General features: G+C 43.5%; 1 protein-coding gene across 1 annotated transcript in view; it reads left to right on the top strand.

Annotated features, from left to right (window-relative positions):
* Window positions 1-2,130: 2,130 nt before the first annotated feature.
* The window catches only part of LOC147425765 (threonine dehydratase 1 biosynthetic, chloroplastic-like), a 51,462-nt gene continuing 27,154 nt past the window's right edge, over window positions 2,131-26,438 (top strand). The window contains exons 1-3 of the mRNA XM_086500192.1: window positions 2,131-2,836; window positions 2,919-3,098; window positions 3,208-3,477. Of these exons, the coding sequence (XP_086356318.1) occupies window positions 2,324-2,836; window positions 2,919-3,098; window positions 3,208-3,477 (963 nt within the window). The 5' untranslated portion in view covers window positions 2,131-2,323. The remainder of the gene's footprint in view (window positions 2,837-2,918; window positions 3,099-3,207; window positions 3,478-26,438) is intronic.

Genomic DNA, 26,438 nt, shown 5'->3' with positions numbered 1-26,438 from the left:
TGTGTGTGTGTGTGTGTGTGTGGAGAAGAAAAAGAGAGAGAGAGAGAGAGAGAGAGAGAGAGAGAGGGAGAGCGTTACCTGCTCCTTGCTTGAGGGCGCCGAAAAACTCAGATCTGAGATCTGAGTTTTTGGGCGCGCTCGGTTATTTTTTTACCCCAGCCGGCGTCGCTAATATGAAGAGCCTCTTGTAGTGTTGTTTACACTTCTCCTTTTGCGCTTGCCCTCAGTCAACATTTTTTGGAATTGAAAACGACACGGTATTAAGCCGAGACACATTTTTCCTGAACACTGGCCACAAGACCACGCCTTTGCTTTTCATCCACTCCAAGCACAATGACCGGCATTGCAGGCTGCCGCTACCCACATCATTCATTTAGTGTTCTCTTTCCACGTTAGATGGCAAGCCATCAAGCTTGACAGACAACCGTCAAGCTTTAACTATATTTTATTCTAGGAAAAATTACCAAAATAAATATGCAATTTGTGGAAATCCTCAAAATACCCCTCAAATTTCAAAATTCCCAATTTACCCCTCATATTTGACCAAAATTTCCCAAAATGCCCTTCATTATCTTCGATCAAAATTCCCAAAATGAGCCGGGTCGGGGGATAGGAGATGCCACGGAAATTGGTGATCAGAAGACCGCTCTGCAGGAGTTGAATAGCCGGGGAAAAGCTGAAGCGACATCCTGAATAAGCATGGCTAGAGAGAGATCACAGGTTGAGAGAGAGAGAGAGAGAGAGAGAGAGAGAGAGAGAGAGAGAGAGAGAGAGAGAGAGAGAGAGATGGATCCTCTGGGGTTTCTTGGTTCCATAGACCCCGCAAATTGTGTGAGGGAGGTTGTTTAGACTACAACCCACTCCAAGTTTGAAATTTGAAGAGATGTTGTATGCAGAAAGGAACCTCTCTCTCTCTCTCTCTCTGATCTCGCTTCTTGAGAGTTCTCCTTCTAATTATCTCGCTCTTTCTTATAAGCTGCTGCACACTGCACACCGTGGTGAAGTGACATACATTGTAAGTCTTCCCTAGAGCGTAGAGGACTCAAGAGTAGTCTCTGGTGATACCAATGGAGGAGAACCGGATTTCTCTCACTTCCTCTACTTGATAGCTAGACCCAGTTGCATGAAGGTCACCTATTTCATTGTAAGTCTCCTCTTTGAGGAAACTAAAAGGACATTAACACTTAAAGTTTAACAGACTGAAACAGATGGTAGCCACAATGATCGATGATAAGAGTCCGAGCACCTAGGTGTGATAAAACTTGAAAGGTGTAGTGAGAGAAAGTAATGGTGATGTCCAATATTGAAGCTAACAGAGCACCAATGTATGACACCTCGTGCAAGAGAGAGAGAGAGAGAGAGAGAGAGAGAGAGAGAGAGAGAGAGAGAGAGGTAGAGAGGTATATTGTATTTTCCCAATGTTGGCAAGTAAGGGAAATGATGAACCTCCCTCTCTCTCTCTCTCACACACACACACACACACACACACACACACGCATGCTCATGTTCAAGGACACGATTGAACTGCAAAGATGACGAGTGCATATTGGAAACCACTCCACGAGGAATGAGCAATGCTATAAGAGTGTTTGGAGTTCTGTTCATTTTTTATATTGCCAATTTGCTATAGTTTTGATAATTTGATAGCTTCAACGTTAGTGAGAAAAGTGCAACTCATGACAACTATCATGTTAACTTTGGAAGATGTAGACTTTTTGCCACAGAGAGAGAGAGAGAGAGAGAGAGAGAGAGAGAGAGAGAGAGAGTGTACAGAAGAAAGTGTCAAAGTTAGGAAGCTTTGGGATGTTTTGAGCGGATACAGAGAGAGGACATCTCTCCAAATGCAATCACATACACTTGCACCTTGAAGGCATGTGGGATTACACAAGATGCCGATATGGGCAAAATAATTCATGATGATATTGTTATTTAGGGGTTGTTGAAAGACATTCCCTTGGTCGACATGTATGCCAAATGTGGTGATGGTTATATAAAAGTTATGTTAACATGGGTCTGTTAACATGGATAGTTAGTCTCATGACCAGATCAGTGAGTTTGAGAAAAAGTATACCATTCGCCATTCAAAACCATTGGTAAGAGCGAGCGAGATCTACGGCGGGTCGCGCTAGCTCGTTGTATGAAAAACACTGCAAAAGACTCCGTTTTCCTACGTGAGAAAATTTCTAAATCTTCTATATAAGAAGGAGCTAGACCCGTCGTAGGCAGCAGATCGCGAGAGCTCGTGACAAGAAATGTGGAGACGTTGTCCGCTGCGGAAGGACTCTACGTTTCTGTCATGATTGTAGCTTCGTGAAGAATACCAATGGCTGCTGCTACTGTTACTCCGAGCGTCGACGCCAGGGCGCTTGTTAGAGGAAGCGACTCGAAGGATTCCCATGTGTCGGCCAAGTTTCTTCATTCTTCAGTCTATGAGGGACTCTCCTTTTCCTGCCGATCTTCTTCTTCGTCAGGACGCTTGAGGATCATGTGTGCTGCTGACTTTGCAGCAGTTGAAACGTCTAGCTCATCTACTTCTTCTCTCGAGAGAAGATTTAATGGAGTTCCCCTGAACGGACAGCATTCGCAAGCCAGTGAGACCACCATGCGAAGAGTTTCCCCAGGGTCGTTGCAATATGAGCCTGGTTTTTTGGGGAGAAACCCTCATGCAGCACCCATAGCCTCAACTAGATTCGGCACGTCTGCCTTGTCCTATCTCACCTCCATCCTTTCCTCCAAGGTTTACGATGTTGCCATCGAATCCCCATTGGAGTTAGCCCCAAATCTCAGCGAGCGCACTGGTTCAAATATATACCTCAAGAGGGAGGATTTACAATCGGTTTGACATTAATCTCCAATTTTAGAATTGTCTTGGATGGTCTGTGCATCATATGTGAATCACGCCTACGTGCTTGTCATAGGTCTTTTCTTTCAAGTTGCGTGGTGCCTACAATATGATGGCGAACCTCTCTCAAGAACAGCTAAAGCAGGGAGTCATTTGCTCTTCCGCTGGAAATCATGCTCAGGGAGTTGCCCTGTCAGCCCGTAAGTTGAACTGCAATGCAGTCATTGCAATGCCTGTCACAACACCAGAGATTAAGGTAGCAATCTGTGGCGATCACATAAAATCCTTTGTGCAGAAATTGCTTACCAGCCCAAGTGGTCGCCTGGTAAAGCAGTTACACTAATATTGTGTTTCTACAATTACAGTGGCGGTCTGTTGAAAGGTTAGGTGCAACTGTAGTTTTGTATGGTGACTCCTATGATGAAACCCAAGCATATGCAAAGGAGAGATGCCTTGAAGAGGGCAGAATATTTGTTCCTCCTTTTGATCATCCTGATGTAATAGCAGGACAGGGGACTATTGGGATGGAGTTGGTCAGGCAATTCTCAAGACCTTTACATGCTGTGTTCGTTCCAGTGGGTGGCGGGGGCCTTATTGCTGGCATTGCAGCTTATTTGAAGCAAGTTCGACCAGAGGTACGTCTATTCACCCTGAAATTTTGTAGCTTGCATTGTGAGTTTACCCAGTGATGATTGATTGGTATAGTAAACAATTGTTACATGGTGCATTTCCTCCTGTGTGCCAATTTTTGATTGGCTAGCCAGTTCATTGTACTTTTATGATCAAACACTTTTGCCTTTTGAAGTAAGCTAAACAAGTTCCTTTAATCAGCTGTGTATCTTACATGTCATGAATTTAAGCCAATAGTTTATTGCAGTTGTCATGAGCATGACGCTTTGGGCACAATGGCTCGCGTAATCAGGACGGTATGTGCATATTCAGGGCATTCGACAATGGGCATTTCCTGACATTGCTGAATGCTGTGGTAGAGGGTCCGTAGAAGGTTATGTTGCGTGAAGATGAACTGCTGTCCCATTTTAAAACCATCCGAAGAACATGTTAAACATCTTAGAAATACCAGCATCTCCAAACTGCCCTACCCTATGGCTTTAAGAAACTTCTATGATGAGGCACCTCCTCGGGCTGATGTGGGAAGGTCTACGAGGGCTACATCTAACCGCTACTTGGCTGAAAATGGGGTTCTATGGGACTGCTAAAGATGCTCGAGGTGGAAAAAGAAGAAACTCTCGGCATGTGTGTGCACTGTTTATCTTGGAGAATTAACTTTGTCCCCTATACTCTACTCATAACCTTAGGTGTCTTGTTGACCTTCTCATGCAAGTGATCTTGACTTCCTTATGGCTTATGCCCTCTTAGACAGAGCGATGAAGACGGGAGTGCGCTCGATGCGCGATGTAGTAAGGGTGGGAGTGACTAATAAGTCCGGGGTCGGGACACAAAGATTTCTTGGTAAAGTAAACTTTAGAAGCGCCACCTTGCTGCGTCTGCTCTTTGGTAGGATCGGTATGCTTTCAGGAAAGCACATGCTTGAAGCTTTGATACCACTGTCACGGGGACGGGCACCACATGCCAATGGAAAAGAGCAGACTAAACAACTTTAAGCTCTTCAAATAACAATTGAACAGAGCGAAATGCATGACATGAGATGGGAGTGGGGGACTTTTCAACCCAAGAGAGCACTAGCCCCAAACCTTGGTGCCTCTTTCGATATTTCTTTATATTGCTTCAACTGAGTACAACGCCGATACTCCATCCTCTGCACCTTCACACAGAAGCACGCCAAAGAATGAGCCCTTGGCTCTATATTTAAAGGCACCTACTCTTGGGTACTGACGACGTGAGTAGGAATGTCATAGCTGTTATCCAAGCTATGCATGATAAAGGTGATAATCTTATTTTTCTTGTTTGGACAAGCAGCGAAGTTGAGATCACATATTGTCAAGTTTGGTTCTTTGCTCTTCGTAGGTTTGTAGTAGTATTCATTTTTCGATTTTGTATTTAGCTTACCTGAGGACTTAAGAATGTGTTCCGTTAGAAGTTGTTGTGTGAAGTTTGATTTTTAGGATTAAGTTTTTAAGATGTCTCATCCTTTTTTGCTTAAAGTTGAGTACCTGTTTTAAGCCAAGTAAGTTGCGTCAACTTATTTTACACATACCTTTTCTAAAAACATTTTTAAGTTAATAATGTTTTGTTTAAATAGTTTTGTTTCATAGCAAACAAAGTGATTTAGTTTGTTCTGTTTGTTTGTTTTTGCTCTTTTTGGTTCCTTGCTTTTATAGTTTTATGAGTGCTTTATTCCCTCTTATAATTCGTGAGTTCAGACTATTCTGAACTTATGAAGGTATATTTTTCAGTCATCTTGCGGACATGCAAATCTTTTTGATTTTCGTCCGAGTGGTGACCAACTGTTGAGCTTTATGAAGATATATTGGGAGGGTGTGCATACCTCAACAGCTACCGATCGTATACTCATGTATCGATGTGATTTTATGTGTGTATTACTTTTATTTCTTGTTTTAAATAAACTTTTTTTAATAAAATAATAACAATAATAAGAAATGGGTCTTTTTGTAATTTTGGTTGTATCTTGATTTATTGTGTAGAGCTTCTTTTCGTCTTGATTTTTGGTATGTTTGAGTGTCATGTCTTTTATTTTTTAATTTGTCTTGATTTATGTATTTGTTGTTTTTTGCGTTTGATTGTGTGTATGTGGGTTTGGTTATTGTTGTGAGAAAGTTATAAATCTAACTTTGTAGATTGCATGTTTTTAATAAATAATTCTTTTCTCTTAAAACTCTTAAAAAATAAAAATAACATCTTAATTTGGTCCCTTGGATCAAGGGTTTCTTTTGTGGTTTCATGAAATATCTCTTGTGAGAGGAGAGGTTGAGTAGTGTTCTAGCAAGGGAGCACGGGCACTCGATTGCACGCTATTGTCGATGATCTTTTGAGTGTAGCAAGCAGCCTTATTTAAGGACCTCACTGCTTGGCAGCAGCCCTACTATACAAATGAGGGGTGTGGCTAGCATCAATCTAGCCTTAGGATCTTTAGCCTTGAGACGGGCGTTGATCTGAAACACTGACCTTACTATAAAAATGAAAAACACTTTTACTTCTTCTTCAGCTTCAACGAGCAATGTTGATGACTCTCAGGTACGTCTTTTCGAACCTTCTTTCTTTTCAGTAGCTAGAAGTAGTCATAATCTGTATCAAGAAAGATTTAAGTTTTTAGCTAAGTTTAATTTGAAGAATTTGCATGTTTTTGGTGATGGTCCTATTCGTTGGGCTTCTTTTAAGAATGTCTTAGTTAGTACTCATTACACAAGTTCTTCCATAAAAGCCCTCAATCGTTTGAGGCGTTTTAAGGAAAAAACATCTTGTGGTAGATCGTCCTCTAAGTCCGGTTCATACCTCTCAAGTTATTTATGTTATTTATAGTATTCACGAAAATTCTATGATGTATGTTGGCCAAACCTTTCGAACAGCTTTTGTCCGTTTTCAGGAACATGTAAGAGAAGCCAGAAAAGTTCAAAGTAAGAGCACCGTACGTGAAAGTGTGAAACCCTTATATGCGGCAATAGCAAAACATGGCTTTGAGTCTTTCCGTTGTTTTCCCATTGAGCACATAGAGGGTAATTTTAGAAACTCTAAAGAGTTCTATAAATCAGCATGGCCTCGAGAGTTGTTTTGGATGAGAACTTTGCATACTTTTTTCCCTAAAGGTTTCAACTTGGAAGGAAAGTCTTCTTTACGTAAAAATAAGACAATTTACCATAAGAAACCTATGCTTTGGCGAAGGCATCCGAAACCCGAGTTAGTTCTCTCTTCAAGTCAGTTTAAAAGAACTTGGATTCCTAAAGGTTCTTCTTCAGATCCGCCTTCTATCCCTGAAATCAATCTAGTTGTCTTGCACAACACTATTTCTAGTAGAGTACAAGGTCTCCCTAGGGCTTCAATCTCTAGAATTGAGAGTGATGACCCTTCAAACCATAGAATTTTTGCCTATAGAGATTTCAAACGGAGATTGATTTACCTATCTAGAGCCATGGAATTGGGTTCTTTTTCTTATAAATTATTTGAAAGGTATAATATAAGGATCCTATTTAAGCTCTTGTATACCCTTGAGAACTACTCTTATGAAGATTTGGAGTTAAGAGAGTCTCATAGTACTCAACTTCGAGTACTGTTAGACAAATTTCTGAAGTCCAAATGTCCTAGTATGAAAAATCCCTTGGTTGGAAAGAAAGATTTGTTGATAACTCCCCTGACTTAGACAAGATTGGATTAAGCTCTATTTTGAGATCTCAAGAAGCTTTGGATGCTTTCCCTCCTTGTGAGAGAAAGGTATGGAACCATCCTGTCGTAGCTTTCAAATATGTGAAAACTTTAGGACAAAAAGCTTTCAACTATAGTGACATAGGACGTAATCTTAAAAAGCAACAAAGGCTAGCAATCTCAAGTATTGATTGCCCTTGTAGTAAAATTGCCTTTTCTTCTTACGTAAATGGAGCTTTGGGTCATGTAGTTACTGTCGATTGTTCTATCCTTCCTTCGGATTCCTTGAAAGACCTTTTCTCAAGAGGTACTAAATATAGGCTCCCTTCCTCAAACGACTCTTGCCTTCTCAAAGTCATAGAAAAAGGAATTTCTAGTTTCGTAGTAAAGTTTGAGGAGTCTTTAGGAGTTCAAGGTATTTTTACCCATTGGAAGTCTGCAGTCCTCAAGAAAGCTTCTTTGAAATTAGCATCTTGCTCTCGGAATGTTTCTTTAGGAAGGAATAGCTTATCTTCTTCTGATCGTGATGCTCTTAGGAAATTTCATCGTGATTTTGTAATCTCTTATGTAGATAAGTGCCCTAATAACTTCGTTGTTACGTGCAAAAAGTTCTATTTAGAATGCTTGTTAGGTGAAGTAAACTCTCAGACTTACATTGATTGTGATCTTTCAATGCAAGAGGTTATCTTGAAACATCAAGACTTTTGTAAGTCTTTTGGTTTCAAGTGTCAGCCTAAATTACCTTTTTTATATACCGTTTGGAAGTTCCACAAGAACCCTATAAAGCTTAGATTTATAGCTGCTTCTTGTAACACCTCTTTGACCGAGGTTTCCAAATGGCTTAGTTATTGTTTCAAAGCCATTTTACCTAGCGTAAATGAATCGTGGAAAAATATGCTAAAGGAAGTAGACGTACCTACCGATTCAAGTTGGATTTTAAATGATTCAGTAGGTGTGATTCCTGTTTTAAAGTTTTTGAACTCTTCAAGAAGCCTTAAGGAGAAATCTTCTCCTTTATGTCTCCAAACTTTTGACTTTACAACGCTATACACGAAGCTAAATTTGGAGGACCTTAAATTTAGAGTCAAGTCTCTTATTTCAAAAGTTTTTGCGTACAAGCTTGAGAAGGATAGGTACAAGGCATTGCTAGTAGAAAAGTCAGCCTTAAACTTTGACTTCTTATGGCTGAAAAGTAAGAATGTAGATGTAGACAAAGCAAGAAAGAGATTTACCAGGATTGTAGATGACATTGACATCTTATCTTGGTTAGATTTTCTTTTGGACAATTTATATATAACCATCGGCGACTCTCTTTTCAAGCAAACAATTGGTATCCCTATGGGCACCAATTGTGCTGTTTTTCTTGCTAATTTCTATCTTTTTACTTATGAGTTTGATTTTATGGAGCGTCTTGTCCTCGCTAACACTTGCCCAATATTTTTGCACAAGTTATGCAATGTAAGACGCTTTGTAGATGATCTTTTTGTCCCCGACGTTCCTTCTTTTCAAGATTTTATGTACTTGAATTCGAGTTTTGTATGCGGAGGAATTTATCCCAAGGAGTTTTGTGAACTTAACTGTACCACAAATAGTGATTGTTGTGCCTTTTTAGACCTGAAGATTTTTCAGACTCCCTTGGGATTAGAAGTAGATATCTATGATAAGCGCCTTGAACCAGAATATGCCAACCTAAAAATCATCCGTATACCTCACATTTCTTCGAACATTTCTCTTTTAGTTAAGTATGGTGTCATTTGCTCTCAACTATTTAGATTTTCTCGTCTTTGTTCTAGTAAATCTACTTTTGTTGTTCAATCTTGCCATCTTATTTCTTTACTAGTTGAAAAAGGATACTCATTCAAAAGAATCATGAAAAATGTTCGTTCATTTTTGCAGTTTATTTTTAATGTTTCTTCCTTTGGACTGTTCAAGATAATTAGTAGTAAATTCAATAGAAGTGGGGAGCTAAAAAGCCCACTTATTGTTTGACTTAATAACACCTTATGTTGTTGTTTTGATCTTTAGCGCTTCTAGTATTTTTACTATAGCTTGACAAATTGCTAGCCTTTATCATAGCTGAGTATGCCCATCACCTCCGAAGGGTGATAGAAACTCAGCTCGTTGGTTTTGTAGAGTACGTTCAAAGCATGAATGACCTCTATATAAACCTGCACCTACTCTTGGGCACTGACGACGTGAATAGGGATGTCATAGCTGTTGTCCAAGCTATGCATGATAAAGGTGATAATCTTAATTTTCTTGTTTGGACAAACAGCGAAGTTGAGATCACATATTGTCAAGTTTGGTTCTTTGCTCTTCGTAGGTTTGTAGTAGTATTCATTTTTCGATTTTGTATTTAGCTTACCTGAGGACTTAAGAATGTGTTCCGTTAGAAGTTGTTGTGTGAAGTTTGATTTTTAGGATTAAGTTTTTAAGATGTCTCATCCTTTTTTGCTTAAAGTTGAGTACCTATTTTAAGCCAAGTAAGTTGCGTCAACTTATTTTACACATACCTTTTCTAAAAACATTTTTAAGTTAATAATGTTTTGTTTTATCTAGTTTTGTTTCGTAGCAAACAAAGTGATTTAGTTTGTTCTGTTTGTTTGTTTTTGTTTTTCTTTTCTTTTCTTGGTTCCTTGCTTTTATAGTTTTATGAGTGCTTTATTCCCTCTTCTAATTCGTGAGTTCAGACTATTCTGAACTTATGAAGGTATATATATATATATATATATATATATATATATATATATATATATATATATATTTTTAAAGGCCCTTGTCCTATGAAAAGCAATTACATGAAAAGCTTCAAACTCAAAACTCAAAAGCTGCTAGCGTAAACTCTGGAAATCCGTACAATTTGCCACGTCAACAGTCATCGCATTTTGTGGACGTCCGTTGTCACAAAAACGGGCACCATGGGCCAATGGGAAAGAACAGATTGAACATACTTTTAGCACTTCAATAATAATTGAACTGGAAGAGATGCACGACACGAGATGTGGAGTGACGGAGTTCCACCCCAAGAGAGCACTGGCCCCAAACCTTGGCGTCCCTTTCGGTATTTCTTTATATTACTTGTACAACTCCGATACTCCATCCTCTGCACCTCTCGCGGAGCATGCAAGAGTATGAGCCCTTAGCTCATATTTAAAGCCCCTTGGCTATAAAAAGCAGTTACATGAAAAGCTACAAACTCAAAAGTAACCGGTTTAAAAGAAGTTAGCGCAAAAGTAAGAAATTTGTACAATTGCCACGTCAGCAGTGCAATTCGTGGAAGTCTGTACCGATTGCCACGTCAACAGAGCAACGCAAATTTCGAGTTGTCCGTACAGGCTTGCCACGTTATCATTGGCTGCGCATGTGGTTCTGCTTTATTTTCTCTCTTTGTCCCATAAGTTGGTGGGAACTCTTCTTTAAACATAGGGCGACTTGGCAAGACTTTGCAAGTTGGTCATACTTCCTATGCTGCTTTTGCTTCTTCACTTAGGGTTTAGACCCCTCGATTGGGATTTGCAGGTTGGCTTCGTTCTTCAATGGCTTGACACATCAGCAGTCTGTGACATCTCCTCTTCTTTGAAAGAAATTAATCGTCCGCGATTACATCATACTTGCAAAACAACTCAAGTTAGCTCAAAAATTTCCGAGGGTCATTTCGAGGGACATTCTGAGGGACAATCAGTTTTCTCATTCCAAATCGGAGCTCTTGATTTCCTGGGTTGTTGGCTTCCCAGAAGAATCTCATCCAATAAGGAGTCTCATTCCAGATCGGAACTCTTGATATCCGGGGTCGTTGGCTTCCTAGAAGTATCTCATCGAATAAGGAATATTTAGTGGTTGGCAACACAAATGCTCACATATGCATGTTACAAGACACAACGAACAGCGCCGTTGATCACTTCCCCGAGACAAACGGTCGTCGGTCTACGGTATAAAGCTACTCAATGAATATCTCGTCACTCCCCCCGCAAATAATCTAAAAAGGTTCGGGCCATGAGCTCAAAGGACTGGTACAACCAAACGCTCCTCAGACCGCAGATTGCGTCGCTTGGAGGGTCAAGCATACATCCCCAGACATCCCGTTTGCGTTGTTCCGAGGTTTTCAAGCATACAACGAAACACTCCCCAGACATCCCGTATGCGTCGTTCCGGGTTCAGACGATACCAAAACAACATCTCTCACTACTCCACCTGGGAGTAAATCACCAAGCATTGAAACTAGTATTCAAACCAGAGCCAAACAGTTCGAATCGGCACCAAGACAGGTTCAAAACAGATACCATCCATTTAAAAAAAATTCCAAACAGGATCACCAAACAAGTTCTCAAATAGATTTAAACTTAAAAAGCAATCTCGACATCAAACGAGCTCGAAAAGTCGACAGACTTTCCATCCTGTAACCTGCACCAAAAATTAGGGTTAGATTCCTTCCATAAGGTCGTAGCTGACCACAGCATGGTCCATCAGCTCTTGGACAAACATTGTTCCTCGGGCGGTGATGGTAGATTTCAAGTTATAATCTGCTAGGGTTTCCATGGCAAGCATTTCAGGATACACCGCTCTGTGAGAAGCTGGCAAAAACATATAACTTCGGGCAAAAATTTTCTTGAAAGCTTGTTAAGTCCTTGGAGTGTGCGGCGTGGTAGCTATAGACATCCACCACTGCATGGCACTGCCTCAGAGAGAAAACGACAGCTCGGAAAAAAAAAAAGTTTTGATCCCTCTCTGCAAGTGATCTTTATGGCTTACGCCTTGTAAGACAGAGCGATGAAGACGGGAGCGTGCTCGATGCGCGATGAAGTAAGGGTGGGAGTGCCTAATAAGTCCGGGGTCTGAACACGAAGCTTCTCTGAATCAAATTCCAATAGACTCTGGAAGCCCCGATTTTCTCTGTCTTCTCTTTGGTGGGACGGATATGCTTTCAGAAAAGCACACGCCTAAAGCTCTGATACCAGTGTCATAGAAACGAGCACCATGTGCCAACGGGAAAGATAGACTAAACAGACTTTTAGCACTTCAATTGTCACGTGACACATCGAACCCTATGTGTCCGTGGACAAGCTACAGCATGACCAGGGTTCAGTCAGTCAAGTCACTCAAGAATAGGAAGTGATCTGGCACTTTTGTGAGTTTGTTCGCAGACAGTGCATGACCAGTCACTTAGATTAGATGCACATCCTTCGGTTGCACACAGCATGATCTTAATCATTCCTTTCAGAATCCATCAGAATCCATCAAGGGGATTTTCCAGTGCATTAAACCTATTTTTCCTATTTTTGATTTTTCACTTATTTATTAAGTGACTTTTGTTGGGAACTAGGTATGGCAATTTTGCTAATGAAATATATAAGCAAACCAGAGCTAGCACTTTCTGGCAGAAGAGGCAGTAGGAACACACGCTCAACAGGCAACTTCTTAGCAGAACCCCCAAGAGGCCTAGCGTTTTTGCTCCACAGCATAAACCTAGCGTTTTTGGACCAGATCAGTCAGCGTTTTTAGATCTTGCAGATTCCTGGCGACAGCAAGAAGCAGAAGCCCCGGCGTTAGCAGATTCACCGCAGCAAGACCATTTTCAGCCTAGCGTTTTTGCCTCAACCTGAAGAACCTGAAGCCATCAGCGTTTTTGCAAACCTTCGCGACAGAACCTCCATTAGACTCGGCGTTTTCAGTTTTCAGCAATCAGTACCCGCAGTAGAATCCCCGAACCTCGCAAATCTCACCTTCCGGCTGCAGATCCTTGCCGCACGGTCAGATCCCGCAAAGTTCGTAGTTTCAGCCCGGAAAACGCAGATTTCAGCATCTGCATTTTCAGTGCGTCGTCGTCGCATCATCGTCATAGACATGGTCACCGACATAGAGTCAAAATTCAGCAGATAAAGACTTGCAGATTTCAGCCATTAGCGTTTTCAGATTTCAGTCCGTCTCGTCGTCGACATCGTCAGCAAGTCCAAGCATTGTAGAGATTTGTGCAATCATAAGTAGACCGCTCTCGCCATAGAGAGTGGGGCCTTCAGAGGAGGGTTTGACAACATTTTGGTGTCGTATTCTTCTCTCTCTATCTCTCAGTCTCAGCACCTTCATTCACAGTGTTCACCCACTTTGTTTGTGTCCATTGCACTCTCTCACTAAAGGAACGGAAGGCTCTCCCTTCCGTAAGTAAAAGGAACCTTGAGCACAGTTCGGAGCACTCATCTTGAGCAAAGTTCAACATTCACTTCTGCTACACCTTACATCAATAACAACTGAACTGAAAGAGATGCACGACACGAGATGGGGAGTGGCGGAGTTCCACCCCAAGAGAGCACTGGCCCCAAACCTTGGCGTCCCTTTTGGTATTTCTTTATATTACTTTAACTCTGTACAATGGCGGTTCTCCATCCTCTACACCTCTCGTGGAGCATGCCAGAGTGTGAGCCCTTAGCTCATTTTTAAAGGCCCTTGGCCATAAAAAGCAATTACATGAAAAGCTACAAACTCAAAAGCAACTGGTCCAAGAGCTACCAGCGCAAAAGCAGAAAGTTTGTACAACTGCCACGTCAGCAGCGCAATTCGCTCAATTCGCCGAAGTCCTTACAGGCTGCCACGTTAGCATGTCAATGTAAATTTCAGGCCGTCCGTACACTGAATTGGTTTCGCGCAAGTTTTGGGGTTGTTATGCTGCCAAAATTTGGCCAAATCAGGTAGTATCTAGCGGGATACAGGTAAAGGATTCCCAAGACTCTACTTTGTAATTTACCCTCTCAAAGAATAAAGAAATACCGAAAGGTTGGCTGCGCATGTGCTTCTGCTTTATTTTTTCTCTTTGTGCGATCACTTGGGCCCCATCGAACGGGGTCCCATAAGTTGGTGGGAACTCTTCTTTAAAAATAGGCGACTCGGCAAGACTTTGCAAGTTGGTAGTTGAAACCGGCCCGTGGGGTGGTAGGCTTTGGCTTTCACCCAAAATTCTTTACTTTAGACACACACAGAGAGAACGTGCAAAGAAAACCCGCGACTGGAATTAACACTTGAATACACACACGGCTCGGAAGCTAGAATGCCCCGAGCAGACGCCGACAACCTGTAGGCCCCAAAAATGGCGCCCCTTTCGGTATTTCTTTATTCTTTGAGAGGGTAAATTACAAAGTAGAGTCTTGGGAATCCTTTACCTGTATCCCGCTAGATACTACCTGATTTGGCCAAATTTTGGCAGGATAACAGCCCCAAAACTTGCGCGAAACCAATTCCCCTGCTGGATCTCACTTCCACTGGCGTATACCCTCTGATTCCTGCCCAAAAACAGTAAATTCAGCTCGCTGTATTTACTGGTTTTTGCCTTGTTTTCAGCCCCAAACAGTCCCCTAGCTGTCCTCTGCCAGTGGGGCACGATTCCCAAGAGTTTTGGCGTCCGTATGGCTGAAAAACAGTCAATTTTCTGCGCATACACAACGCTGAATTTGCACCTGTACGGTGAGGTTATGACCCTCATCGGTGCCTGCTTCGGAGTAGCAGCTAGCTATCCCTGTTCCTGCTCAAGGAGGCTCTTGCCTCAGCACAAAAGCATGAAACCACACAGTTGTACATCAGTCAAATGAAGAGCCCTTTTGTGGGGCATGATATAACTGCACGTAGGGGGGAGAGAGAGAGCAGTGTGTAGCGTGCAGGGCATCACTCCTAGCACCACACTGTACATGAGAGGGAAAGAAAGCACTCCATAGCTCTTAACCTGTGACAGGAAACTAAAAAATGAGCCTCCCAGCTATAAATTCAGCGCCACTTCTTGATGCATGAGGCAAGTGCACAGAAATGTGCCACTTGGCGCATTTACAAGCATTTTCCGTTTCGGGTTTGCCACCTAAAAATCTCCCGACTGGTTGCTCAGTTGACTTCGCGGCAGAGTTGTAAAATGTTCCCCTAGTCATACCGGAGGTAATGACGCGAACACATTTCACAGCCCAAAATAGCAGTTCTCTAAATTTTAGGAAATGATTCCGTTGGGCTCCCACTCGTCATCTGACCATCTATCCTCATTGGGACCGCATCCAAAAGTGCAATGTGACCCAACTGTCGGATACTTTCTGTTGGTAGTCCCAACTTGACTTTATGCCTTTATTGAGTTCACTTCCTAGTATCCACCAACTTGCTACGTGCGACGGGGGGACCTACATGATCTTGCTCTGAGCCTAGACATGCTCTTACTATACGAATTCTAGTGCCCACCACTTCTCGTTTGCGGGTGAAACTACCGTTCGCATTGACCATACAATGTCTGACCGTTTGCTACTTCAAAAAGAGGGTCTCAAAAATAAAACAAAAATCATTGGAAAGAAACCAACAACTAAGGTTAGCAGTTGCCACGTCCTCGTGACATAGTTAACAGTTGCCACGTCCTCGTGACAGTAATACTTCTTATGCTGCTTTTGCTTCTTCACTTAGGGTTTATGCTCCTCGGCCTAGATCTGTAGGTTGGCTTCGTTCTTCAGTGGCTTGACACGTCAGCAGTTTGTGACATCTGTACAGTGCCACGTCAGCATGTCAGTGCAAAATCCGGGGCATCCATACTGTCTTGCCATGTCATCAGTTGGTTGCGCATCTTTTGTGTGTGTGTGTAGGTTGGTCCTGCTCTAGTCACTTGGGCCCCATCGAACAAGGTCCCATAAGTTGGTGAGAACTCCTCTTAAAAAAAGGCCACTCGTCACGACTTTGCCTGTTGGTTAAACTTTTTTTGTTGCTCCTGCTTCTTTTGCTGCTGCTTCTAGCGTTTCGGCCCCTCGGCCGGGATCTGCAAATCGGCTCTGTTCTTCAATGGCTTGACACGTCAGCAGTTTGTGACATCAAGTGTAGCAAAATTCAGAGAATAGATAGAATCCAACAACTACACTTTCATAATCCTTAATTCCTCCTTGTATTATTGAATGCAACTTTGCATTATTGATGGTTCCTTTTACTAGAGAGAGAGAGAGAGAGAGAGAGAGAGAGAGAGAGAGAGAGAGAGAGAGAGAGAGAGAGAGAGAGAGAGAGAGAATGTCTTTGCACACTTCTAAGAACGTCCCACGGGGACTTCCGTTGAGTCTTACACGATTCTGCAGAAAGGTTATATACGGATCTTGTCAGGTCCTTGACATAGCTTCAGATTATTTTGAGCATTTGTTTAGTGCTGATGAGATTATTGATGATATTTTGTGTGCCAGAGAAGAGGTTTGGTCTCATGTGCAGCCAGTGATTACAGTATGTGCCATAAGTTACTAGCCCCCTTTTCTATGCAGGAGATGCATAGACACTGTGCTTGGCCTCGATGGTGCCTCTTGTCCTAGAGAGGATGGGTTGATTTTTTTTTGCAGTTATGTCAGGTGCAGCGGAAGTGTTTAAAGGGTTTAGCTCGGATCTAGTACTCCGCACAAACACAAGGGACACTTTACTTCACTTGAAAGAACTGAGTTGAACTGAATGAAAGAGAGAGAGAAAAGAGATGACATCGAATATCGGGTCCCAAATCCTCACGGCCCCCTTGCTCTGTTGCCAGAGCAAGTACTTTCTTTATTCTTGTACAATGCTGATACAATGACTAAATGTTGAGATGCCGATGCTAATGTGTACTGATGCTGGGTACTACTGGGGTGCTACAGGTACTAGGGTACTGAGAGGTGCTGAGGTACTGTAACAAACTTGGATACTCCAAGTCAAGATTCTACCCTGACACAACAGAGATTCGGTTCAAAACAGTTCACAATTCACAATTGATTCGACACGGCCCGGCGGAGTTCCGTGCCTAGAGATGTTGGCCCCAAAGATTGGCGTCCCTTTCGGTATTTCTTTTATATTAATCTGTGTTCAAAGTACAAGAGAGTAGGCAAGCGCTCACTCTCAGACTCTGCGTCCAGATGCTCCGAGTTGTGAGAGCCCTGCCCACATATTTAAAGGTTACAAAGGATGCCCAAAAGCAGAGCCCCAAAAGCTTTCAACTTAAAAGCTTATTAAAATAAAGTAACTATTCCAAAAGATTTCCCAAAAACAGCCAGCGTAGAATTCAGCTTGCTCAAAAGCTAGAATTCCGTACAGCCTGCTTTATTTCCGTACGCACTGTCACGTCAGCAAGTCAGCGGACTTTGCGTTGTAGTGCACGGAATCTGCCACGTGTCCTGTTTGCGGAATGTCCGGGACCGTCTCCCTGCTGGAAATGTGTCCAGTGAATCTGGGCATGCCACGTCATTGATTTGTGACAGGTACTGATGGGTTCTGCGTCGGCGACGATAACGACGACGACGAGGTATTGATGGGTACTAAGGGGTGTGATGGGTTCTATGTCGATGACGACGAGGTATTGATGGGTTCTATGTCGACGACGACGAGGTACTGAGGGGTTCTGTGGGGTATTGCGGGTACTGGTAAGGTGTAGCGGAAGTGAATATTGAACTTTGCTCAAGATGAGTGCTTTGGACTGTGCTCAAGGGTTCCTTTTACCTACGGAAGGGAGAGCCTTCCGTTTCCTTAATGAGAGAGTGCAAGTGATCACAAACAAAGTGAATAGACACTCAGCGTGAAGGTGCTGAGACTGAGAGATAGAGAGAGAAGAATACAACACCAGAATGTTGTCAAACTGTTATGTCCCGCTCACAGGAGAGGGGATCTAGCCCAGATGCCGTCGGGATGGGCGTCCAGTGTCCGGGCGGACGTAGTGTGAACCCAGCCAATGTGGCCGGCCATTATTATAAAAGGGAGGCCGAGGCCTCATTTACAGTTATTGACCCCACTGGCAGAGTGCCAGTGGTTAGCCCGCAAGGTTAGGAGTGCTAGAGGTCACCTCGAGGAGGTGAGGCTGGGTGGTATGGGACGCTCGGTCTTACAGGTGCACGCCTACGTCCTCGGACGCTGGCCCCAGCACGGGGGAGCTGCCGGATGGTGGCTATGGTCGGGTGGTTCGTCCGACGCGCATCTGTAGGCGGTCTGTGTGGCCGGGAGATCTTATCTTCTCGTTCGTTTCATGGTATCAGAGCCGGCTTGGCCGCACGAAGGACCATGTGCACACCTAGGGAACGGTTCGGGTCGGAAAACCTCGTGTTCGCGTAATTTTTTTAGTGATTAAATTGCTGAAATTATTTACTTTTCTTCTCGAAAGCATGTTTGCAGGTAAATAATGAAGTTCGGTTGCTGATTTTTGATAAAAATCAGCAAGGAGTGCTGAAAATCGGAGGCTTTTTCTTGAGTTTACTGGTTTTTCGATGAAAATCAGCATGTTACTCATTAATTTGCTGTCCTTGATTAAATTTCAGCATATGGTGTATTTTTCCATCTCTCTGTCAATTCCTCTCTCTGTAACTCTCACTGTGCAAAGCGCAGAGAGAGAGAGAGAGAGAGAGAGAGAGAGAGAGAGAGAGAGAGAGAGAGAGAGAGAGAGAGAGAGAGAGAGAATTACCTCTCTCCGTGTAAGCCCTGCAGAGAACCTTGCGCATGGGGTTTTTCCTTGCCAACGTGGGCGCCAGCCTTGAAGATAGGCGTGTGTATGGCACGAGTATGCGCAAGGATACCCCCTCCCAGGAACGTGCCTATGCCGCCCTTCTTTCCCTCCACGCGGCACCCGTACAGGGGAGGGCGTTTGTTTTTTTTTGCTGGGTAGCGCTGGGAGTTTTTCTACGCTGGGAGTTTTTTTACACTGGGACTTCATTTAAATGAAGTGACCTTATTTTAAATAGGGACCCGACTTTTTTAATGTGGACACCTTGTTCTTTTTAAGAATTGAGTGTGAAACCTGTTGGTTTATAAAAACCACTTACAGAGACTAAGTTTTACAGAGAATTCACTTTTCAAGTTCTCTGCTCCTCTCTCGAGTCCCCCCCTCTCTCACCCGCTCGCGCTCCCGCCATCACCTGCTCACCTTCGGGTGCTCACGCAGACGCGTGAAGCTCTTCGCAACTTCAACTTTTCGCGACCGAAAGTGCAGAAAAGGCTTAGTTTCGCATGAATTTTCCAGTTTTTCACGCACTTCGCCATGGATTCCTCCAGCTCGGATGTGCAACGTGACGACGCGCCAGGTAACATCCAAATTCCATTCACACATGCTCTCTACACATGGATTATGAGCACTTTCCAGAGCTTCGACCAACGTGTTACCGCTCTGGAAAACGCGAATGTTCAGACGAACCTTCGCTTAGCCTCTCTCGAAGGGGTCTTACAGGGGCTTAGTTCCCGACTTTCTACTCTCAAAAATATGGCTCAGTCGACGATTGCGCGTATTTCCGAGGGCGAAACCCATCTCCAGTATTTGCGGACGCAGATTGCTGCTTTTGGGCGTTCGCCAGGTGGTTTGACTGCCACAATTCCGTATAAACTACAAATTTCTCAGGTGAAGAGAAAGAGTGTACGGAATTGGCTATAAATAACTGGCTGCACCAGTGGACCACATACTTTGATCTCCATGGGGAGCGTGATGAACGGAGGATTCAGACGATTCCTCTTTATCTGCGCAGTAAGGCGCTTACCTGGTGGCGTGATATGATAGAAAAGCCTAGGACGTGGGCAGGTTTGTGTGAAATTCAAGAAGGATTTTGCTAAAATGGACCCTTTGAAAGCGTATGCCAAATTGCAGAGTCTTTCGATGAAAACTCTGTCTTTTGATAAATATACGACAGCTTTCAAAGAGGCGCTCACCTTCTGTAAGGTGGATTCCACGCACGCCGTGCATATGTACTTACTTGGGTTACATGAAGATTACCGTTGGGCCTTGATTAAGGATAAAGCCCCGACTGACGTCGAGGATGCAGTGGCAAAGGCCAGGACGTTCCATTTGATAAATGGAGCCAATTATGAGAAGAAAAGAATTGCATACCATCAATCCGGTGAGGGTGCTTCGAGGAAGCGACCCCGATTCCAGCATAAGTCCAAATCACCGCCGAGATCTTCTCAGGAAAAGAAGAAAGCCAGGAATGCTTCAGTTGCTGATGCAGTGAAGAAGGGGGACTTGCTTCGGATGTGGCCAGATGGGTCACCAAATCAAGGATTGCCCTAAGAAGAAAAAGACGCAGAAACCGCAAGGCCGTCCTTCGGTTCAAATTCACAAGATCTCAAGTAACTTTGATGTTGTTCAAGTTGAAATCCATCATTTAGCGCACAGTTCATGCACAAATTGTACTTTCAGCACCAAAGTGTTTGGTAAGCACGATCTTCTCCGTTTCCCCGGGAAGATCAATGGTCACGACGTGACCGTACTCCTTGATAATGGAAGCTCACACAATTTTGTGGATGCAAAATTGGTGCAGAAACTGAACCTGTGGACGCAGGACAATGACCATGAGTATCGCGTGAAGATGGCTCGTGGCGTGGATACGGATGTACGGAATCGGATGGTTCCAGACTTGTCGCTCGAGTTGGCTGATTACAAAGAGAACCTGGATTTCCACATCATGCGCCTGGACAGAGCAGATGTTATTTTAGGAATTCCATGGTTTTATGATAAACAAGACTCATTGTATATAGACTATGTACATCACTCTCTTGTTTTTGTTACACAGAACATGCCTCATGTATCTATGTCGCTTTGTAATCAGAAGTCCGTAAATAATAGTTTTGCAATACCAGTTGTTACTGCTTTGGAAATGTATAAAGAAATAAAGTCTTCTGATGTTGACTTTTATCAATGCGTATCATCTGCTTGGTTTGATTCATTAGTGCTTGGTACTTCTGTCACTGAATTTCGTAAAAATGTTTCATGTTCTTCTGTTGAACTTGGGGATTCCGACGAATCCAACCTTATCCGAGAAATCATGACTGATTTCAAGGATGTTTTTCTTGATGATCTACCTCCTGGCTTGCCGCCTTCGAGAGGAGTAGATCATGGCATTGAGTTGGTGGCTGGTAGTCAGCCCTTCTCAAAGCAACCCTATCGGTTTAGTAAAACCGAGGAGGACGAGATTTAGCGACAGTTGAAGGATTATCTCGACAGGGGTTTTGTTCGGCCTAGCAAATCCCCGTGGGGAGCGCCAGTGCTACTTTCTCGTAAGAAGGATAACACTATGCGCTTCTGCGTGGATTACAAGGGGTTGAATAAACTCACTGTCAAGAACAAGTACCCGCTCCCACGTATGGATGATCTGATAGATCGGCTCCATGGAGCGTTGTATTTTACGAAGATAGACCTGCGATCAGGCTATCATCAGATACGGATCAAATTGGAAGATATTCCTAAGACAGGCTTCCATACGCGTTATGGTCACTACGAGTTTTTGGTCTTGCCTTTTGGTTTGACCAATGCTCCAGCTACGTTCCAGCAGATGATGAATGATCTGCTGAGACCATTTTTGGGCAACTTCGTTGTTGTATTTCTCGATGATATCTTGATCTACAGCCAAAGTTTGTCTGAGCACCTAGTGCATATACGCACTGTTCTCGAAGTACTGAGAACTGAGAAGCTTTACGCTAAGGCTTCTAAATGTGAATTTTTAAAGAAAGAGCTTCTGGACTTTGGGTCACATCATTACTCGCGATGGAATTTGCGTCGACTCTGAAAAGTTGGATAAAGTGCGAAATTGGCCCATTCTAAAGAATGTGCGCCAAGTAAAGTCCTTTTTAGGCTTTACTGGATTCTATCGCAAGTTCATCAAGGATTACTCTAAAGTTGCTGCTCCGCTTATGCAACTTTTAAAAGGAGGGGTGAAAGGGCCGAAGACTTCGGGTCCTCGTCGTAAAGACAATCCCCCTGTTGTCTGGAATGAGCGTCTCGACGAGAGCTTTCGGACACTAAGGCACTTGGTGACTACTGCACCAATATTACACATTGTGGATCCTAGCAAACCATTTGTGGTTGAAACGGATGCTAGTGGTGCGGCATTATACCAGGATGGACGTCCTGTCGTGTTTGAAAGTAAGAAGCTTTGTGATGGTGAAATGCGTTATCCAACATATGAAAAGGAGCTTTATGCTGTAGTCCACGCCCTGAGGAAATGGCGGCACTACTTGTATGGCTCTAAGTTTGTTGCATGGACAGATCATCATTCCTTGTGCTATATCTGTGATCAGGGTGATCTTAGAGGCCGGAAGGCTAGATGGGTTGAGCTTATGCAAGAGTTTGACTTTGAGATCCGCTATAGAAAAGGATCCAGCAATCGAGTTGCCGATGCGCTCAGCAGGATTCCTGAGGTCAATGCCTTGTCTATGGCTGAAATCTCGACGGATTTTTATCTCTCTTCGAGGGCTATGTCGTTCTGATGGCCATTTTGGCAAGATATGGAACGAGGTCGAAGCGGGGCATGACTCGCATACAGGCTTGGGTGGTCTAGAGACCCAAGTGAGTCGTGCTGGAGAGACGAGACAGCGACAATATTCCATTAGAGGTGGACTATTGTTTAGAAATAGTAAAGTCTGCGTGCCGGAAATCGATGAGATTCAACAAAAGATTTTGTGCGAATGCCACGATGTTCCTAGCGCTGGGCACCCAGGCATCCAGAGAACTTTGGCTTTGGTCAAGCGATATTTCTATTGGCCAAGAATGCGCTCTTACATAGAGAGCTATGTGAAGAGAAGCGCTCAGTGTCAGGTCAATAAGGCAGAGCGCCTTAGGAAAGCTGGCCTGTTACATCCATTGGAAATTCCAGATGCCAAGTGGCAGAGTATTTCCATGGACTTCATCGTTGGTTTGCCAAATACTAGTCGGGGCAATGAGCTATTTGGGTTGTGATCGATAGACTCACAAAAATGGCGAAGTTTATACCAACGAAGTCGACAGTAAAAAGCCATGAGTTGGCGGTTTTATTTGTCGATCAGCTTTATAAGCTGTATGGTCTCCCAAAAGATATCGTCAGTGATCGAGATACTAAGTTCACTGGCTGATTTTGGCGAGATGTCTTTGCTCACCTTCAGACGAAGTTGAGTATGTCGTCTTCTGACCATCCTGAGTCCGACGGAACTGAGAGGATGAATCAAACGTTAGAGGACATGTTGAGAGCCTATGTCTCTCATAGGCAGTTTGACTGGGAAAGGTATCTTCCACAGTTAGAGTTTCCTATAATAGTAGCAAGCATTCTGCTATTGGATTTAGCCCGTTCATGCTACTGGATTGAGTATGTCGTCTTCTGCTACTGGATTGAGTATGTTGTCTTTTGACCATCCTGAGTCCGACGGAACTGAGAGTTTGCCTATAATAGTAGCAAGCATTCTGCTACTGGATTGAGTATGTCGTCTTCTGACCATCCTGAGTCCGACGGAACTGAGAGGATGAATCAAACGTTAGAGGACATGTTGAGAGCCTATGTCTCTCATAGGCAGTCTGACTGGGAAAGGTATCTTCCACAGTTAGAGTTTGCCTATAATAGTAGCAAGCATTCTGCTACTGGATTTAGCCCGTTCATGCTGATGTATGGATTTGAGCCTAAATTCCCAATTGCTATTGGCTTAGAGAAAGTCAAGGACCGCCAAGCTCGTGATTTCCTGTATGACATGCAGGAAATGCTCGAATTGGCTAAGGATAGTATAAGAACGGCTCGGGACCGAGTCACTACTTATGCTAATCAAAAGAGGTCTCCAAGGACTCTAGATGTGGGACAATGGGTTTATCTGAAGATACCCAAGGATTCCAAGACTATGCGAACAGGAAAGCATTATAAGCTTTCAGCTAGATATTGTGGTCCGTTCCAGATCACAAAGAAAATAGGCCAAGTTGCCTACAAACTAGCTCTTCCTTCGGATGTTAGTGTACATCCAGTGTTTCATGTCAGCAGCCTTAGAGTGAAATTGGGCGAAGCTGATGTTGTCGTGCCTATCGAGGAAAATGTATGGCAAGATATGCAAACTGAGTATATTTCTCGAGAACTTGAAGCAGTTTTAGATCATCGTACCTGTCATTCTCGCCAAAAGGCTTATGACGAGTACTTAATTAAATGGAAGGGTCAATCTGAACGGTTTGCTACTTGGGAACCTGTTCGAGCTTTGAAGGCTCAGTATCCCCACTTCATTGATGAGGACATAAATGGTTCTTAAGGGGGGAAGTATGTTATGTCCCGCTCACAGGAGAGGGGATCTAGCCCAGATGCCGTCGGGATGTGTCACAATGTGATGACGTGGCGGACAGCAGAAACCCTAATTTCTGCCAGAAACCCTAATTTCTGCCAGAAACCCTAAAATTCCTGCAAACCCTATTTTTTGCCAAAAACCCTAAATTCTGGAAATCGCGAAGGCGGATTATTAATTTTTTTTTTGTTTTTTTTTTGGAAAATGATGAGCGACGCGAATTTTGCTTTTGCTTTTTTTTTATAAAAAAAAAAGAAAAGACTCTCTAAGAGAGAGAGAGAACTGATGCTTTTGATTTTAAAAGCTTTTGGGGCTCTGCTTTTGGGCATCCCTTGTAACCTTTAAATTAGTGGTGAGGGCCTCACTTCTCAGAGCATCTGGACGCAGAGTCTGAGAGTGAAACCCTAACCGCTCTCTTGTGCTTTGATGATTGATTAATATAAAAAGAAATACCGAAAGGGGCGCCAGTCTTTGGGGCCAATATCTCTAGGCACGGAACTCCGCCGGGCCAGTGCAAATCTATTGTGATCTGTGAATTGTTTTGAAGTGGTTATTTGGTGCTGTCACGGTTGATTCTTGACTTGGAGTGTCCAAGTTTGTTAGAGTGGTATCAGAGCACGGCCGATTTCTCTTTTACGGGAAATCCGATCCCCGAATTTTTTTTTCCGTGGCACCTATGGCTTCAGGCAATGATCAGTCGACTCCCTCTACATCTGGAGATGCGGGCTGGGATCACAACGAAGATTCAGACAGAGAGTATGGCCCGCCTCGGCCTACTCAGGCGGAGCAAAGAGAGATGGAGCGTCGTCAATTGATTGGTGATGCAACAAAGATGATGCTCAATTTTGCCAAGGACCCGAAGATGGCAAAATATATGAACCAGGCCTCTTTGAAAGAGGTACAGATGGAGTGGCAGAGAACCACAACACCACTCCCGAAACCCGCTCTCAAGAAACCTTCTGCCTCCAAGAAATATACGGAGAAGGAACTGGAGAACGTGGTTGATGCACGGATTGCTCAGCTTTTCGACATGCAAAAGAAAGGCAAAAAGCACGGCAAAAAGCAGAACAAAGGTACTGACTTCCCGGGATATTTGGGTCGTCAGTCGACATTCGACAAAGCAAAGAAACGGAAGAAGCGTGTTCGATTTGAAGGAGTACCCAGTTCTTCTTCTTCTTCTTCTGACAGTTCTTCTAGCTCCTCGGATTAGAGCGAAGAAGACAGAAAAAAGCAAAAAGCGAAGCAAGACACAAAGCTTCGGAACGGGCAAGAAAAAGGCAAAGAAGGCTACATCTCGCCCAGAGACTGACAGTTCTACTGAGGACTCGTCTACAGAAAGCTCAGATTCCGATGACGGAAAGTTTTATGCGAACAAGAAGAATTTTTACAAAGCCAACCAGTATGACTTTCTCGAAGATAAAAGCAAGAAAGTCCGAGAGTTTAAGGAAGGTGGCCACTCGATCATGTTTGATACTTTTTCAGGATACTCAGATGCTTCGAAGGCTTTGTCTTTTATACAGCAGTTTGACATCGCTTTCGCGGGAGGACGCTATTCAGAGCACTCCAAGATTCGGAGAGCTGCCTCTTACTCTAAGGGGAATGCTCGTACTTGGTGGTCCACGCTTCTATTAAGCAAGACTGTGCCAATTACATGGCTGAAATTCAAGAGGCTTTTTATTTCTTCTTGGTTGACTCAAGAGTTTGAGCGAGATATACGAGCTGCTTGGAACCATCTCCGGATGACCAAGAGCGATACAGTGAATTCTTATTGTGAAAGATTCTGGAGCTCTTTTCTACCCGCCTCTTCATTCAAGAAGATCTCGTTCAGAGAACAGATTGAGCGGTTTACCTTGGGTCTACCTACAGAGATCCGAGATCACTGCTTGGAACAGAAGTCGGCTTCTATTCAGGAGTTGATGAGTCATGCGAAGCGGGGCTTTGCCATTCACTCTGGTAGTCTGACCTACCCCACAGATGAGGCCATGACACAACGAGCCGAACAGACTTCTGGGAATGAAAGTAGAATGAAAAAGAGCAACCCAGAGAAAAAAAAGGATGCACGACCCAAGCTTACTCCTGAGGAGAGAGCTCGCTTCATCAGAGAGGGGAAGTGCTTTGGATGCGGGGAACATGGACATATTTCCGCGAAGTGCCCTGATAAGGCACAGAAAGAACAGAATGATAAAGACGACGACAGGTCTGAGAGTTCGAGAGCAGCTGAGGAATGTGGCAGAAAAGGCAGATAGAAAAGCAGAACTGGTACCATATGGCGTGGGACTTGCACCGAATCAAATAAATGAAAGTACAAACTTTGCCGTTTTTTTTT

This window comes from Adiantum capillus-veneris, chromosome 25 (genome assembly GCF_014529385.1).
Source record: "Adiantum capillus-veneris isolate H3 chromosome 25, ASM1452938v2, whole genome shotgun sequence".
NCBI classification, from domain to species: domain Eukaryota; kingdom Viridiplantae; phylum Streptophyta; class Polypodiopsida; order Polypodiales; family Pteridaceae; genus Adiantum; species Adiantum capillus-veneris.
The sequence above is the reverse complement of the archived record's forward strand: the minus strand, read 5'-3'. Positions and strand labels throughout refer to the sequence as shown.